Source organism: Eublepharis macularius, chromosome 14 (assembly GCF_028583425.1).
Source record: "Eublepharis macularius isolate TG4126 chromosome 14, MPM_Emac_v1.0, whole genome shotgun sequence".
NCBI lineage: Eukaryota > Metazoa > Chordata > Lepidosauria > Squamata > Eublepharidae > Eublepharis > Eublepharis macularius.
In genome coordinates, this window is record NC_072803.1 from 43,726,145 (window position 1) to 43,745,002 (window position 18,858).

Consider the following 18,858-nt stretch of genomic DNA (forward strand, 5'->3'; position numbering starts at 1 on the left):
ACCCTTCGTCAACATCTCAGGGCAAACACATGTTGTTCGTGGTTCTGCAACACAAAGGGAAAACCATTCTCCCTCCAAAGTTGAAGCCAGAAAAACTGTGCAAGGTTTTGGTTACTCGTTCCTATCTCCATACAACACCCAGGCAATGTAGAGCATCCTCCCCAAAATTAACTGTTCTCCTCTTAGCAACTGAGTAGGATACAGCATCTCATACACACATACACTCATGGAGGCCTGCCCACCTCCCTTCCATAATCAAATGACTGATTTTGTAAAGAAAAGATGTCTTACCTGGTACGAAGGTATGGTGGTTCTCAGTTACCTCCTCACTGGATTCTTCCGGGAACTATGAATGATTTTTTAAAAATCATTAGTCTATGCTCCCTTTCTGGCTCCAGAGCAACACAGCTCAAAGGCAGAGCTCCATGGTCAAATTTGTGTTTGGCCAGTTCAATCTTTGGCATATTTATTTAAAACATTTTTATGCCATCTTTCCATCCAGTTCAGGGATGCCAAGGAAACATTCAAAACATGAGAACTAATGGTACAATGCCCAAACAAAACACAAACACATACACACAAGCACTTAAACAGGAAGGAGGGTCAATGAGGAAACACCAAACAAAACAGAAAAACCTTCACTCATTGCTGGAAGCCAGTGAGCATAGGGGGTCACACAAATCTCCCCGGGGAAGAATTCCACAGTCTCAGCATCACCGGTTGACACCCACCTAACCTCAGATGGCAGAGGCAACCACATCTGGGACTCCAAAGATGACCGCAGTGGTTGGGTAACTTCATTTGGGAGTAGGCTAGGCAGTCCGTAAAGGATAGTAGATGCAAGGAAAGTTCTTTTTTTGTCCTTGGAGATCTGCTGCCAAACAAACTGACCAGAAGGCATGATGGTCTGATGGGGAGCAAGGCTGTTTCACATTTTTCCTCAGAGGGAGATTTCCTTAGTATAACCTCTGCATTCATGTAGCACCTTCAAGTGTTCCAAGCACATCACATGCACAGCCTCCTTACAACAACCCTTTAAATGGGCCAGTATTATTCCTATTTCATGCCACATTCATAGCAGAAGCAAAGCTCACACCTGAAGCATATTGCTTTGTAAATCCATCTCTTGTTTCTAGCTCTTAATTTAAAATCTCTCCAGCTATAATTCTTCCATATTTACCTTAAAATATTAATTGCCCTCCTGACCTCTCCTCAGTCCATGTACAGAGGATTTAAGGAGATATTCAAACAGTGGCATTTCCATACTCACCCTCCTTACTGCTCTACGGACAATACTTTCAGCGTTTTCAGATTCATCTGAACGGGTAATGGTTTGGTCTCCTTCTGCCAAATATTCTTGGGAACCAAAACTGTGTCTTTGCTCTCTAGGAGTATCTGCCCCGTTCATTTTTGCTGGAAATCAGGCAGAAGATTCAAATTTGGTTAAGATCCAATAGCAGAGATGATCTAGTCCCTCCCATGGTTACTAATTATAAACACTGAGACATATGAAGAAAATTTGAGATACGGGGTTCCCCTTGGCTCAGTGTTCTCCACAGTGCTTTTCAATGTTTACATAAAGCTGCTTAATTAGATCATCTGGAGCTGGGTGTCATCAGTATGGTAAGGACATACAACTATATAGGTCTTTTCCTAAGCCTTCAAGGGGCTACCACCTCAATTCTTAACCAATGCTTTGAAATTGTGGCCAAGTAACAAGGGAGAATAAATCCAGATAATATAGAGATAACATTGTTTAGAAAAGCTGATTCTCTGGAGGGTATCAAGTTACCAGCGTAAGATGAGAGTTAAGATTTGTCATTAGGTGAATCATGTAACCAGGAGTTCAGTTGAACCCAACCTTACTGATGGAAAAAAATTGGTTGGGGCTGTTGCAGAGTGTCCTCTTTTATCCACATTGGATTCAGAAATTGCCCTCCATTGCACACACTGCTATCTTGGCTACAACAATCTGTTTCTGTGACTTCTAGACTACTGCACCATATTTTATGTAGGGCTGCCCTTGAAGACAATTTATCTATATATTGCCCTTACATACTGGACCACTTTGTCATCTAATCTATCATAATATTTACTATTCATAAACACTTGACATGATAAAAAGCCTTCTTAACATTTGAGAGAGATGATACAGACAACCAGCCTATTTTAAGGTGAGCAGTCTGGTTGTCCACATGGGATCTAGTTTTAAAAGTCTATATTAATCTGCAGCAATTTGACAATCCAACATCTCCCTTATAAGCAGAAAAGAAAGGGAAAACCATCTTAGCTGCAATTTTAGAAGTGGTATGAAGCTGGATATATTGCCCCATGCTCCCCTCTTAAGTTATTGGATCCTCTTAAAAGAGAACTAATGATGTTTAACAATAAGATACAAATAACATATAATCAGGATCAAGTTATCTGCTGAGATGTGGTTAGGGAATAGCAAGTAGTACCTGTCTGGTGGCTCTGCTCCACCATTAAATATATTAGGAATATACAACTCTTTTTCTTAATTATATTACAGGGAAGGAGCTCCATATCTATCTTGGTATCTGATTTAACTTGGAGGAACATTAAAAGGATTTATAGCCCTTCTGGCTAAGATCCAAAGAGCCATTCAATAACTTCCTAATGGCTTTTATTTGAACCACAGTACATGCACACAAGTAGCAACCCAAGGGGCTTTCAAAAATACCAATTGTGATAGAGCATGAGAGAGCTGCTGTTCAAAACAAAGGCAGTCAAAACCGCTCTGGGCATACCCAAGCCCCTGGATGCACCTGAAGTGGCTGTGTGGATCACAGTATGCAAGAATAAATAGCACAGACCAACTGGAAAACTACTGTGGCAACTAAATGAACAAGATCTGGCAAAAATCCCTTAACATATTCAATTATATTAGTGAGAGGAAAGATGGTAAAGCACCTTAAAGACTGTGAACAACCTTAACAGAACAGTCTGATCACAACTGGAGCAACAAATTCAACAATCATTTATGAACTCCTTTTTCAACACATTTCTTCCTGGGCCTTCAGATCTGTTGAAAAGACCTTGTTTTTTGCATGTTTGTATGAGGGCTAAGAGAAGGAACTGCTCTAATGTGACATCCACTGTGGGGTGGGGAATGATAGCTGGGATTCTCAGGATGTTGAATTTTGCACCCAAAACCACATTCTGCAGCTTCCCTTGCTTGCATTGCAATGGAATCATGAAATACACTTGTTTCTATGGCCAATACAACAGTTCTATACAACAGCCAAAAGGCCCCCAACCCTGAAATCTCGTGTGTGGGGGGAGGGACCAAAGGTCATTTGCTAGAAAAACCAAACGCCTTTCATGATCTCAACAACCACGGAGAAAGTAGCCGCAAGCCAACCACCAGAGCAGCACTCACATGATGACGAGGCAATGATGCTCATGGAGAATACCAAGCCACCCAGACAAGCCAGCAGCATAATTGGGATGTTAGACCGATTCCCACACCCACCAAAGAATTCTGCCTGAAAAAAGCCTGCATGGCAGAGCTAGACAGAGGTTCTGCGTGGGATTCTGGGGCCAACTGTGACAGCACAATCGCTTGGAATGTTTGCCAGCCAATGGGCTGAACTTGCCCACTGTGTCTTTAGTGCCCTTCCTTGGGTTTTTATCATTAGGGCAGATCTGCACCCTGTTGCTTACCTACATGCAAAGATGATGGGTAGTATGATAGCTAAGGAGAAACTGACTTTTCTGCTAGCCAGTGCAAATCACCAATAAAAGAACTGTAGTGGCACCTAACTCCCTCGGTAGTATCAGAAATCTGAACCTGAGTGGATCTTTGTTGAGAAGAAACAACACATCCCCCTGTTGTCCTCAGTGACAGATACCGGGGTGGGAAATGACTTCCTGCATCTGAATCCTTTAACAAAACCATTTGGCCAGCAGTATCCTCAAGACACGCCACATCCTCCAAATCACGTGATCAAGTGGTCACTTATTTTTAGAGCTCTACAGAACTAACAACAGCAACAACAACATTTGATAACAACAACAACATATTGCCCTTCAGGACAACTTAACGCCCACTTAGAGCAGTTTACAAAGTGTGTTATAATTACTCCTCACAACAATCACTGTGAAGTGGATGGGGCTGAGGGAGCTCTGGAAGAGCTGTGACTGACCAAAGGTCACCCAGCTGGCTTCAAGTGGAGGAGTGAGGAATCAAACCTGGCTCCCCAAGAATTGAAGGTGGACCCTTACATGCAAAGCACATTCTTTACCACTGAGGTCCGATTCTGCTGAGCTCCTCAGCACAAATGGGTGGAGTTGGGACATTTCACCTCACGCTGTCTAAAATTCTCTTCATTTTTTGGAACTTTCTAGATACATTTCCTCACAAGTATGAGGGCTAGAGACTCTTTTTTAAAAAATAAACAGATGTTCAAAAAAAGATGTTGTATCAAGGACTGCAGCCTAAGCAATTCCAAGGCTGTGAAACACGTGGATAACTCTTAAATAGGAATACATTTTATTAAGAACAGAATCTGTGAACAACAGAAGTCCACCCTAGATACCGGAAAACTCAGTTTTGCCACAACAAGGCACCCAAATAGGTTAAGTACTCCACAATACAATATTTTAGCCAGTCCTGCCTGACAGAGGTGCAGGGAATAACACAATCCTCAGGGCTTCAGCAGGAACTGACAGATCTGTCACTCCTCTCCCCATTACTACTGATTGCATATCTTTCTCTGTTGCTTGCAATATGTGTGGTTGACTGATTCCAGCCACCATGTTTCCTGTGATATCATACACAAGTATTATAGAAAAACACAGCAGCAGGGACAGAAATGGTGGCAGCAGCAAGGTGCCCTAGGACAGGTGATAGCTCAGAAGCAAGTAAGGTGGAGGCCAGGCTGGCCATCTGCAAAATAAAAGACACTGCAATACAGTCCACGTAACTGCTGCCATTTTATTGGGAACAAGGGAGAAGGACCAAAAGACTGCTTTTTCCCAGTCCCAAAACCTGGCTTGCCTCCGCAGACTTCTGAGTGGCCCTGCATTGTTCCTGTATTTGTGCCTAGCAGACTTCCATTCACAGCCTCAGGGCAGCACATAGGCCGATAACAGAGAAAGAGAGCCTCCAACTACACCAAGTGCTGACGAACACCACACTGAACCCTTTGAGGATGGGAGGCCATTGCAGTCAACCATAATTCAAAAGGAGCTGGAACAAAGCTCAGTTGCAGCTCTTGGGCAGACGGTAGACGCCACCAGAGTAGATCAGCTGCTGGTCTCGGACCTTCTTCTGGAGGAAACCCTGTAGCTCCTGGATGTCAATCTCTGTCACCATGGGGCCTGTCATCACAAAGATCTTGAGCATACTGTGAATGCGCTCCAGGGACAGACTCTCCAGGTTGGTTAACATCGCTTGGATATATGTCCAGAAAAGCTGCATGGGGCATCAAGGAAGAGGTCATAAATACAGAGGCTGCAGGCTATGGTGTGTACAAAGGAGGACAGTGCAGTGTACCAATTATGTCCTCCCAGCTGGAAGCCTAGTCTCATTAATCAGAGATATGATTTTCCTAAAAAACATGCACTCTACATATGCTCAAATATACTGTTATTAGACCAATGCTGAAAACAAGCTCTGGATCTCCACCCAGGTTCAAATTAAATCTTGATTTAAGGAAAAAGAGACATCCCATTCAGTCTAAAAGTCATGCTTTGGACAGGGACCAGCACCTGCCTTATAAAAAAAACCAAACAAACTAATTTTACAACCTGAAAATTTGAAGCACTTACGTTAGGAACTTCTACACAGAATAAATCAGGCATATTATCTGAGGTGTTGCAGAATGTGTTTGAACTGAAGGACCTAGCTTTACTTGGCATGCAACCAGAGGGCACAGGTTACGAGGCAACTAAGCTCTAGAACCCACTTGCAGTTGGTCGAGGGGAAAAACCACTCCCCCCCCCAATAACTAGGGCTCCAAGAGCACAAGCACAGCACCTGCAACTCCTCCTCCTTCTGGTCAGCTTGCGAGGCCATGGCTGAATCGCCTTCCTCATCGCTGTCAATCAGCACCACTTTCTCTGCCCGGTCCTTCTGCTCCTCCTCAATCACAGTAAATGTGCCGGGAGGCTCCTCCCGCAGCACACCTTGCTGTAGCCACAAGGTCATCTTGCGCCGAAGGGACGTCACAGGCACCTTCAGCACCTCACTCAGGTCATCCAGAGTCCAAGTACCTGAAAAGGGTCAAAGGTCACAAGTGTTACATGGAAAAGAGTCAGAAGCCAGCACAGTAAGTATGTCTGTGGGGGAGAATCAGGATAGGTCACAACTCATCAGTGGTCAAGCACAGGCTTACAGGTAGAAATTTCCAGATTGCATTGTCCGGCACTTCCTGTTAAAAGCATCACAGTTAGTAGGGAAAGATCCTCTAGCTGAGACTCAGGAAAGCAGCTGCCAGTCAGCCTGGCTGTACAATAAAGGGCTAGGCAGCCTAAATGGTCTGACTCTGCAGAAAGCAACGCCTTATAAACAGGTCACACCCTATTTCTCTTTTTTAGAATGCTCTCTAAGCTCGGATCATCTGCCCTTCTCAAGACACCCTCCCTCCCATTCAAAGTCCTTTCCTAAACCACTAGAGCCTCATCCATGCCCATATCATTGGCCACCGCGAACCCACTGCTGTGCAAAAGCAGCTGCAACTACTTTCTCCCAGCCAGGAGAGGGCAGCAGTGTATAGACTCACTCTTGTTTTGGAAGTGCAAGATGATCGCTGCGTGCACTGGTGACACAGAGAGGGAAAGGGTGCGGTCCGCCAGCTCCACATCCAATTTCACCAAGCCCAGGTGATGCTTCCAGTTCAGTGTCCTCATGGCCTAAGAACAACCAGGCAGAAGGGGATGCTCAGAAAACTGCCCCTCACATCACATCAACGAAAGAAAGGCAGGGAACAAGAGAAGGCAGCAGTAAGCACAGCACCTGGTCTCTGCCCCCTTCCCTGAGCCATCAAGTTGCCTAGTGTAACACAGGCTCCCTAGTCCTTATTGCCATGATCCCTAGAAATATAACACTTCTGCATGCATGTGCAATTACCATTAGGAAATACAATGCCAGGAAACTGCAGATTGGTAGCTACTGCAGGTAGCAGAGGAAGATGTAGGCAGTGTAAAGGGAAGATGACCAGCTGGAAAAGCTGAGGCTTCAATATGATCTGCAGGTTGCTTATCTATCTGATACATCATCATCCTGCTCTTCCTTCAAAGAGCTTAGGGCAGCTTACATGATCCTCCCACCCCCCTCACGCCACATTATTCCCATGACAAGCCTGTGAGGTAGGTTAGGTTGAGAGCGGGCAAAGGGGCCCAAGGTCATCCATCCAGCTTTAAGGCTGAATGGGAAATATGAACCTGAATCTCCTCAGGCACTCCGACAGCTATACCAGCCTGGTTCCTATCTGTTCAACAACAGGGATCTGAAGCAAAGCAGGGAAGACAACTAGGTCTCGATCAGATCCTTTGGATAATGAGACAAGGACCACAGATCAACATTTTCAGGGGGATATTTCTGAGCACTGGGCTTGGCTATTCAGTGAAAGACTTCCACCCAACCCTTGACAATTTCCAGAAGCTGAAGACTGTGAGCTTCCTGCCTGATGCTGCTGCCCCTCCAGGCTGTCTTGCTGACCTTCAGTTTCTCATATTTCTTGGAGTAGGCCTCCATGGCCTCCTTGATTTGTTCAGGAAGTTCCAGCTTCTCTTCCTTCAGTGGGGGCCAGAACTCACTGGATAAGATAACGGCAACAAGGCTAAATGGGGGCTTCTCTTCTTCTGGGAGCTTCTGCTCTTCGTCACGAATATTAGTGTTAATGCGACGAGAGTCTGCCATGTCCTGAGGAGAGAGAAAGGGGGAAACAGCACTGCTTCATTGCTAGGCTACGGAAAGAACAAGAAAATTGTCAGTTTGGAGGCACTTCCAATCAGTCATAGTCCCACCCCTTTCTGTAAAAGGTACCAGGAGAGAAACCTGATACTCCTTTTGCTACATGAACTCACAACGGGCAGTTGCCCTAGGATGAGCCACAAGACTTCAGCTTACTTATTTTTATCCTTTCTGTTAACTGGATTGACAAGACCTTGACAGTTCAGAGTTAAAGCTTTTAATTTACTAGCCATACTCAGGACAAAAAGGGTTTCTTAAGTATGCAATATTCCTTCACATATAACTTTTGCTCAGTATCTGTGGTAGACCATCAGTTTTTCTTTTTAAGCTCAGATTATGGACACATCACAACAGAATCAACAGTAATATGATCAACATGATAAACAACAAAAGCTTGTAACACGCTTCAGCACCCCCATGTTTTCCACAGATACACCAACTGGGTGGGGTATCTTTCCAAGAAGAATAATCCTCTCTGGTCAAAAGTCTAATATGCTTACCTTCGAGTCCGAGTCAAGTTCAGGGCTACATTTAAAAATGTCGGAGGGGAAAATAAAGGTCTGAATATGTATTCCACTCCTCACTCTATTATGTCTTGGCTGTTTCTAATTTATCTTCTGAATATTACTGGATTGATGTTTAATATTAACAACAATGTAATCGACTTACTTTTAACATGACTTCACAGTAGTGCATCTGGGCTTCCCCAAAACGCAGTTTCAGAAGTTCCACATTCCGGATTTCCCTAAGAGAGAAGCAAGGGAAACAAAGGCCAAGATCTAAGCAGATGAGGGACCAAGGAGTGACAGCAAGCAAACACAGAGTAGTAGTCACCAGAAGGGGCTGTTCTAAGCAAGTACCATATACCACTTGTTGCAGGTCCAGCTGGAGCTCCAGCAGTGCTGAAGGGCCAAGGTAGGTGGCATGGGTCTGGAAAGCACTGATGAGTATGTGTCATCCTTCCATGGCACTGGCAGCCAGGACAAAGATGGGCTTTGGAGGCACTGCCAGTGGCAGCTTTGACACCCTTGCCCAGCTATGGAGCATCAAGTGATTGCTTGGGTGGTGAACTAGCCCTGAGAGCACCTGCAGGAAACATGGTCATCATTTTTGCAGTGAAGGAAATCTGCCACCATGCCCCAGCAAATTTACACTAAGGACTGGAAGCCCACTGGATAGATTCTTTAATGGCTATGACTTCAAGCAGGACCCATGGGCAATGTCCAGACCTGAAGTGCCTCTCCCCTTCCTCCTCCAAACACACGCCCAGTAGTGCTTTAAGACACGGTGAGGAAAAAGTGAAATAAATCTTCACACAATGCATAAGTAGCGATGGCTACTAGCTTACATGGCTTTAAAAGGGGACAGACTATGGAAAAGGTCTATAAATGGCCAAAATGCTGTTCAGAGGCAGTGCATTTCTGAACATCAGTAGCCCAAGGTGGGAGAAGGGACCAGCATGATCTAGTTGTTGCCTTAATTCTCTGCTTGTGAGCTTCCTGGAGACAACTGGCTAGCTAGTATGGAAAGAGGATGTTGGATGCGATGGACCTTTGGTCTCACCCAGAAGAGATAAGTCTTGTGTTGTTATGACTCGATAGCCATGATAGCTATGAGACCTCCACGTTCCAATGCAGTATACCTCTGAGTACAGGATATTGGTTGGAGGGGCCGGGGAACAGGGTTGCATTCCCCTTCATGATTTGCTCGTAAGTGTCCAAAGATAACTGGCTGGCCACTGTAGGAAACAGAATACTGGCATAGATAGATCTTTAGTCTGATCCAGCAGCAAAGCTCATGTATTTCTATGATAATTCGATGGATTGCCTACTCTGTCATTTTTGCTACAACTTCTAGGACTGAGGAAGACATGCAACTTAGGCAGCAAGGCCAGCCCTCACCTCTCTGCGCTGTAGTTGAACTGGTGTAGCAGTCGGTCAGCCAGGAGTGTGCGATACTCATTGATGAACAGGTCTTTGCTGCCATAGATGCTCACCAGCAGACTGATGATATCTGAGGAGCGCCTCTTCGAACTTGATTTCCCTGGCAGGACATGGAGACAATGAGCGACCCAAAAAAAGAACTAGCATGCAATGCAATGTGGCAAAGCCATGGAAATCATCAAATTCCTGCGGAAAACCAGCTTCTTACTCTGCACCAATACTGAGGAAAGCTAAAAATCCCGCTAAGTTATGAAATCTGTTGGGTTCCGTAATTTATACTGCTCCTGCCATTCATGGGGTAGCAACCAAGATCTCTGCAGAACATTAAACCCATGATCACTAGCAGTGGTCCCTTAAATAATGCCCAAATGGTTTAAAAGTTAATCTGGCGCATAATTCAACATTTTAAAAAGGTATTTAAACTAAATTGTTCCCATACATTTGGAGAATTTCTTATGGCTGTGAAGATTTATTTATCGCATAAATGAATAAATCTCTCTAGCACATTATTATCCTGGACTTCCTTGAAGGAGTTTAAGATAGAGTATATAGCTCTCCCTTCCTCATCATCATGGTCATAAGGACTAGAACTTCAGTAAAAAATAGTAAAACAGAGATTTCCCAATATTTGTTAAACATTTATTAAAACATCTAAGATGCTGGATCTTGGCTCAGATAGCAAATTGTACCCAGAAGCACAGAACATACACCAACAGGGCTGTTGTGCTGTTTGGGATTTTTAATAAACTGTTTGGGGGACCATTTGTTAGAAAACTGTCAATCAAACAAAGCTAAAAAAAACAAACCTTGCTTCTAGAAATAAATACACATCTCACCAACCTACAAAATTTCTGTGAATGAATGAAGTAGTCTGGCTAATAAACACTCTTTTAAGGCAATTTATCTGAGTCAAAAAATCTCTGCAAAACTTCTCAACAAGCTCAGCAATTAGATTTTGCAAGGACAACTTCTGCTTCCTGTTCAGAGGGGAAAAGGAGAAGAAGAGTGTAATATAACTCCACAGCATCTGGTACCAAAGCGGTTCAAAACTTTATTGAACATAGGCCACGCCTGGTCTGGGTCCTGCTAAGCCATAACCAGCAACCAACTTAACAAGTGAAAAGTGAAACTAAAAAAAAGCCTTTTCCTTAAAAGATCATGTTAAAATAACTATAAAATACAATAAAGAAACATCATCAAATTCACAACTCCCCACGATATAACCAAGAGAAACCAAACCAAAGGGGGGCAAGCATGCCATATTTACTAACCTGGGTCAGCATCAACTGGATCAGGTACCCAGTCCTCTGGCTGAGAGATGTCATCATCACTCTCCTGACCATTCTCCAGTGTCACCGGATCAGCTTTGGAGAGCTCATTTGCTAGGTCACCAGACCCTTCAGCATCACCTGTTAGACCGGCCACAATCTGCCTCACTGTATCCTCCCTAGTTCTGTCAAAGAGGAGGTGTGCTGCTTAAAGCCCAAAAGCAATGTACAAGCTTATACAGGTTTTTGCACTAGCACTATGCCAGCACCTACACCCGCCTGCACCCTCCCTCACAAGATATGTGACAATAATAGTTTGTGAAGGGAGCTGTGAACCGTTCTTCAGCATCCACAGAAAACTACAGCTCCCAACATTCCTTTAAGGGAAGACAGGCCTACGCTTTAAAGGGCTGTTGCTCACCTCAAATATTTCCTGATGGGTTCACAGGCTACCTCCAAGATGACCATGGAAGGGTCCAGTTCCCGCAGGGCTTTGATGGCTGAGATGTAGAGGGTAATGATATCTGAAGTGTTCACTCCTAAAACAAACATGTAAGGAGATGCAGAAACTCTAGTTTCTTCCCCCACCCCCTCATTGGAAAATGCAAATATCAAGAAGACAACCTGCTCTTTGAGGTTGATGTAGCTCTGAAAATTTACAAAAAAAAGTGGAAAGGGAAGACTTGGAGAGGAAAAGAGAGACTGGGCCGAAGGGAATGCCACAAAAGAGGGGCAGCGAGAGAGCCTTGCACAGACCATATTAGGCTCTACCCAGTGAATTAAATTCAATTTCTCATATACACTGAATAATCTCTGCTGGACACCCCCACCCCAGAATCTGTGTGTGTCTTTGGCTACTAACAGTTTCAAAGCACTTTTGAACTTTATTTGCCATCTTTCCTAGTCACAGACCTTCCCTGTGAGGCTGACCACAATTACTCCTATGTTTACAACAGCAGGAATTGTAGCTGAGCAATTCTGAGCCTGGTCAGCTTCAAGATGGGAGACCCACTGCTTTGATTAGTCCCATGATGAAAGAAAGATAGATTATAAACATCTCTATCCACTTCATCCATGTGAGTCATAATTTTATAAATTTCTATCTTATGACCCTTCTCTGCTGCAACTGCAGCTTCAGGAGAGGCACAAGGTTAAATATACTCACCAGGATGAAGAAGCCTTATTTCTAAGGCGCTCTTCAGGGAGCTCAGAAGCTGCTGTCGTTGATTGGTTCGTTCTAGACAGTACTTCAGATCATCCACTGCTGGCTTTGACTCTGGGAAATCTGCATACCAAAAAGCACAGGAAGGAAAGGGAAGCACTATACATTCAGGGCATATTGCAGAGTGGCAAAATAAAGTTATGACATTATCAAGATGAAAATAATAAGCAGATTTTATAAAGTGCATTCCAAGTTTACAAAATGCCTCATTTACACTGCCTCAGTAATCCATGCAACAGCTTTTTAATATTATTTTCACTTTGGTGTAGTGGTTAAGAGTGACAGGACTCTAATCTGGAGAACCAGGTTTGATTCCCCACTCCTCCACTTGAAGCCAGCTGGGTGACCTTGGGTCAGTCACAGCTTCTAGGAGCTCTCTCAGCCCCACCCACCTTACAGGGTAATTGTTGTGAGGATAATAATAACAATTTTGTAAATTGCTCTGAGTGGGCATTAAGTTGTCCTGAAGAGTGGTATATAAATCAAATGTTATTATTATTATTATTCATAGTAATATTATCCCTGTGTTACAGGTTGAGGTTGAGAGAATGCATTGCTTAAAACTACCAAGCAAGATTTAACTGAGCAAAATTTAAATCAGTGTTCTCAACTCGAAGGCTTAGCCCCCATGATATAACTTATCTTAATCTGAGTTGACTCTGAATTTTGCTCCATGAAGTGGTGTATGTGTTGGGGGGTGGGGCAATGACTTGGTGGATAGGTTTTGTTTGTGCTTTGAGGCTGACTGATAAGCGTGTTCTGCATCAGGAATAACTATCCCACTAGGTCAGTGCAATTATCCTCAAACTTCCCATTTGAAGTTTGAACTTTTCCTGCCTTGACTTGCCTGCTAGGAGAACCCTCTGTGTCTGCCAGGAAACATTAGACCATTGCAGAACATTCTGAGGCATGTTCTAGCACTCAAGTTTATGCAGGGTGCTGGCCACACTTTCTCGGCCTCTTGTAAAGTACACTCTAAACAAGCACAACGCCCTACCACAGCTTCACATAGCAGGGGCGACCACATGAAACTGGACACCCCACATGAAACTGAGTGGAAGGTTTCAAATGGAGAAAGGTCTTTCACAGCACTTGCTACTTGAGATTATTTAACTTGCTCTACCACTCAGCCACAAATTCCAAGGTCAGTAGTTGAGGTGAAGCTTCAAGCTACCTTTCAGGGTCTGCCACTCCCAATCTTGTCATTAAGTGACCCCAATTAAACCAGTCTTACATAGGGGTTGAAGTTTCAGGCTACGATCTGCGAGATCTAGGTACAAATCTCCACTCTACAATAAAGCTCACTAGATGACCTTAGGACAGCCACACTCTCTTGGTGTAATTAATGTGAATATAAAATGGGGAACAACTACATATATCACTCCAAGATTCTTGAAAGAAGGGCAACATAAAAATTGAAGATAGGTAGATAGAGCTTTTGAGTTCTAGACCAAGCCAGGATTGGCAGACCCCATTTATATAGGGTGAAGGGAACCTTTAAAATATCATCCAGATTATTGTGAAAGGAGTGGGGGAGAGGAAGAAACAAGCAGCATTCAATAGCCTTGCACACTTTTACCTCGGATGATGCTAAACAGTTCTTCGATGCGCATGCTAGCATACAAGCGGTAGAAGAATCTCTGGACGTGGCACCGCCAGCGCTTCAGAGTGCTGTTGGCTTCAGGGCCAGGATGAGTGGCTGCCCCTCCTTGCAGAAACACTCTGCTGAGCCAGCCAATCACCTTCTCAATCCACTGTTACAAGGGGGGAGAGAGAGAGAGAGAGAGAGAGAGAGAATCAGACTCTACAGGGCTTCCAAGATGCAAAGCCATTTACTAATTTTTGTCTCGTTCATCCACAGAGGAAGTTCTATTTCATGCTCTTCTTATAGAGAGCGGAATGCAGGCTGAGAAAGAATGAGTGGCTTACAGCCACCCAGTGAGCTTTAAGACTGAGGAGGTACTGGAACTCCCAGATAAATATGCCGAAAGCTGCTATTTGTGCTTCCCTGGAACAGTCCTGTAGCTACAGCTTGTGTAAAGCTAGCCAGCGAGGACACACAAAACTTCCTTATACTGAAGTAGACCATCAGTCAATTGAGGTCAATACTGTATACTCAGACTGGCAACAGCTCTCCTGGGTCTCAGGCTGACGTCTTTCACACCACCTTCTACCTGATCCTTTTAACTGGAGATGCCAGGGATTGAACCTGGGGCCTTCTAGAGCCTGTCAAGCACATACTCTATCACTGAGCCGTAGCCCCTTCCCCTACACCAAAAATGGCCCAAGGCGGTAGCTATTTTGAACAGAAACTTGGGTTTGTGCCCTGCTATACTGGCATGCTCTGTAAGGAACTGGCTTATTTAGGATTCTAATTCTGTAAGAATCCCTAATATTGTAACATGAGGGAGTACTTCAGGACATAGGAATTAAACTACTTGTTCAGATGCATGGGCCTTCAAGACAGACTTGCAACTAAGTCTATGCAAGTTACTCATCCTAAGAGTTCCCTACTGCCCAGCTCACTTGCCCACAAATCTCTCTTAATAATTTGACAGTGCAATCCTGTTGAATTCAGTGGACTTAGACTTGAGTATATGCACAAAGAATTGCTTCCAAGGAGACACTAAAAAGGTTGAATAGAAACTCTTTTTTCCAGCTCACAAAACTTTTGCTGCTTGGTAGCCTGGAGGTGATCTTTACTTGCCATATATGACGGGCTGCTTGCAAACTACTCAAAATTTGCCCATGGTGCGATTGTAGAATCAAAGAGATGTGGGTTCAAGCCTCACCTCTGCTATGTGGCAAAACACAGACTCTCAGGTGTGAGTTGATAAAATAGTATTTTATCTTCATGGGAAGGGGTGGGGTTTGCAAAGGTAAACCTTAAGACTGTAAACCAATCTAGCAAAACTAATAGAGGGACTGGGTGCTAGAGTAACTGTTTTCCAAAGTTTTGCTTTGGGCCAGTGGTTTTCAAACTGTGTTTCAAGGAACCCAGGGGTTTTTAAGAAGGTTATTAATATTTCCTCAGCATGGACTAGATTTTCTAAGGAGAGAGCTTTCCAACTGTTATTGAACTTTCTCTGCAACAAGCAGTCACAGAGGAGTGCTAGGTTGTGGTTTATGGCTTGAACGGTTTATGGCAATTAACAATGAGGCACGACAATCAGAACAGCATCCCATAAGGACACAGGATGAGCCCCAGAATCCTTTGCAATGGATATGGTTCCCAAGTCAAAATCTATGGAAGAAATTTCAAGGCCACCAGTTGAAGCACCCCATTTCAAAATAACTCCCCACAGAAATTGAAGATGGGACATATGATCCTTGAAAAGAAGTAAACCTTGGATTTTGAATACAACATGCAAAGCTGTCTTATAGCTTGTCATGGCATCGCTTCATGCAATTCAGTATCAACTACTCCAAGTGACATTCCAGGGTCACAAGGCTTTTACAAAAGGCCTTTCCTCACAGCCCTTTTCACTAGTGATGCCAGAGATTCTGAGACCTGATGCATTCAAAGTATGTGCTCTGCTACTGAGCCATAACCCCAGCTACCATCACCCTACTCACCTCTTGGAATTCATTCAGAAAGGAGCGTTCATATTCCCCCCGACATCTCCACTCCATCCGCTCCTTGATCATTCTGTGCAAGATGTTAGTGACGGCATCAGCACTCACTCGTTCCAGCAGGTTGAGCCTGCAACTGAAGGAACAAGGGTCTTTGCTCAGAAGTCAATACAAAAAACCTTAAATCATCCCAATATGTTCAGGAAACAGGAAAACATTTGAACAAATCTAGCTCCCTTTACTGAGCATTTTATTTTATGATCACTTAGTAGTATGTTCCCATTAAAATGATCTCTCACTCCTGTTTCTCAGCTTGGACTATCAGGATTATGTGGTACAGATGTGCTTGGGAAGACATATAAGCAAGTGTGGGGCGGGGGGGGGACACACAGTTACACTGGCCTTTTGTCATAAGATCTACTGTATTATTTTTGATGACGGACAACACTCTATCAGGTTATATTTTCAATTATAGCCAAGTATATAATAAACAAGAGAGTGGTACTAAACCTTATCCAGCACAAATTCCTCATCCTGATTTTCAAAATCCTTTGTGACCTTGACCCATCTTATTTCTTTACCTTTCTATTCCAATATACCCTACCCATAACCCTTCCAGATCCACCACGTTCAGCTAGCCAAAGGTCTTCTGGCCCTTTAAACAATACTTCCCACCCCTTGGGATCTTTCTTCCTGGAACCCTCTTCTAGAACATTTGTGAGGCTACCTCTCCTTTTTCTTTCAGATCCCCTCTCATAACGTGCTTTTTCCATTAAGCCTTTGGTAGAACCTTAGTACTAACCACCCACTAAAACAAAGCTCAAGTATGTGTAACAAGACTAAATGACCATTCTTCCCGACTTCCTTCTATTCTTCCTCCTGAGTTCTAACGTAAAGTGTATTAACTTAGAGCAGGTTGTCGTCTGTTTGCTTGTGTTACTCTGCCATGCATCCAGATAGAATACACAAATAATAAACTAAACAGCATTAGGCAAGACAATCTCCCCAGCCCCATTTTGCAATGTAGGGATAATACTGCTACCGGCCTGCCTTACACAGCTACTTAAGAATTACTGGGATAAGACAATGGAAATGCTCTGAAAATTCTGAAGCTCTACAAAATTGTCAAATGTTGTCACAAATAACCCTGTCATGTCAGCCATATTGTTATCCCTGCATTGTAACAGGAGCTCTAACAGCAGGGCTTGCCTAAGGTCCTTTAATGAGTTTACATCTGTCCCAGCTATTAACCACAACATTACATCCTTCATTTCTGTGTTCTGTACATACAATTAGCACACAACTAATTAGCAACAAGAGCCTTCAGTTATGGTTTGTCCATTTTCAGGCCTTAAAATGTACCCACAGGATGTCATTGAGCTGCTGAAACTGTTCCATGGCTGTTGGGCACCAACACTGGGCCTTCTTAAAGTTGCAGCCTGCACATTGCAGGCCCCCTCCTCCAGGTTCACCATCCTCCACCTCACTCTCTTGCTCATTGTCACTCATGCTGTTTTCTGCCTCATTTGCCTTGTCTTCACTTCTCTTCCACTGCCACATATAGATCTTGAAACTGCGGCTGTAAAACTGTTGGATCATCTCCTGGAAGGTTTTTGTGGTAGAGAAAAAGAGGATGGCTCTGAACATGGTGTAGACTTTCTCCTGCAGCCCCTGGGATCCAGTCCCAAGGAGCAAACCTGCTTTAGTCCATTTCTCCAGTAGATCCATGCTGTGAAGGTAAGGGTCCAGACGACACTTCAGTAGACAAAAGGCATCCAGGAGCAGAAGAGAGCACTGCGGCTCTTCAGCTGTGTTTTCATACTGTGCAATACAGTTCCAGAACTCTGGAGCAATGTTTGCCTGAAGGTCAGTCTGCAGAACTTCCAAAAACCATTCCTCCACAAATGAGTGCAAGTCATACCGCTGCAGTACCTCTATGGCAATCTGCAAGTCATAGTCCTTTGGTGGCCCTGACAAGCTGGATCGAGGCGCTGCCTATAAAATAAGACACCAAATGAAACATCAAAGAGACCTAGAAAAGGTTAGATAGAAGGCTGGTTGTATGCCACCCTCATGATTCCAAACAGAAGACTTCTTCAGCTGTGCTCTCTCATATTTAACTGAAAATGACCAAGGCATGTGCTTTGTGATGAGGCTATGCTTCAGCCCACCTCGCAATAAATGAGTTCCAAAGAGGTTCTTGTCTGTGGCCAGCTTACCTCAAGGCAAGGCTGCCCACCCCAGAAGACAAGTTCTGGGGTACCACTAAAAGAAAGAAACTTGCTAAATTTTTTTCAGTTTGTTATTATATTTTTACTATATAGGTGGCCCCACTTAACTTCACTTGTGCCCTTTCTGCTCCAACACTAGTAAGTACAACTGGTACATGAGGGGGTCTATTTTACACATCACCAACCCAACAGCTATCTGCTAATTATATCCAGCACACAACTGTGATAGAAGATTCCGTTCTATTTCACTTCCTTAGCAATTTACATCCCTCCAGCCCCCCCTTTTCCACCCTTCCTCTTGATCAATAGACGACTTCACCCCAGAAGTGGTAACAAAGGAGGAAAAAGGTCCTCTCACCCTCCACGCCCCTATACCCACTTGATTCGACCCTATCGGGCTGCCCACTTTTGCTCCTGTGGACCCCATTTCTGCGTCCCTGCGGAGTAGCCTTCTTCCTTCGTCACTCCCCAAATCCGCATCTGGAGACCACCCCCCCCATAGGGCAACTCCCCCCCACCCCACCCCGCTTTCCCTATCTGCGTCCCGTTTTGCACCCACCAGACCGAGGGCAGCGGGCGGTACCAGGCCGGTACTGAGCGTGTGCCAGGCGGCCGAGAGTTCCATGATAGGCTCCCCACGCAGGCCAAGCCAGGCGCTCGGCGGGGACGGTTGAAGGAGGAG

At 44.2% G+C, this 18,858-nt stretch overlaps 1 protein-coding gene across 2 annotated transcripts; it reads right to left on the minus strand.

Moving 5' to 3' along the window:
* Positions 1-4,468: 4,468 nt before the first annotated feature.
* ANAPC2 (anaphase promoting complex subunit 2) lies at positions 4,469-18,833 on the minus strand. Of its 2 annotated transcripts, none has more exons than XM_054998189.1 (13): positions 18,736-18,833; positions 17,312-17,940; positions 15,949-16,075; positions 13,952-14,126; positions 12,316-12,435; positions 11,572-11,689; positions 11,154-11,335; positions 9,841-9,982; positions 8,609-8,684; positions 7,685-7,888; positions 6,747-6,876; positions 6,002-6,237; positions 4,469-5,437 (listed from the first exon to the last, which is right to left on the minus strand). In XM_054998189.1, the coding sequence occupies exons 1-13, from the start codon at positions 18,799-18,801 to the stop codon at positions 5,225-5,227; spliced, it is 2,418 nt and encodes an 805-aa protein (XP_054854164.1). In that variant the 5' UTR covers positions 18,802-18,833; the 3' UTR covers positions 4,469-5,224. The 2 variants fall into 2 exon arrangements, with proteins under 2 accessions (XP_054854164.1, XP_054854162.1); XM_054998187.1 differs by having other exon boundaries at positions 15,949-16,081.
* Between the last annotated feature and the right edge of the window lie 25 nt (positions 18,834-18,858).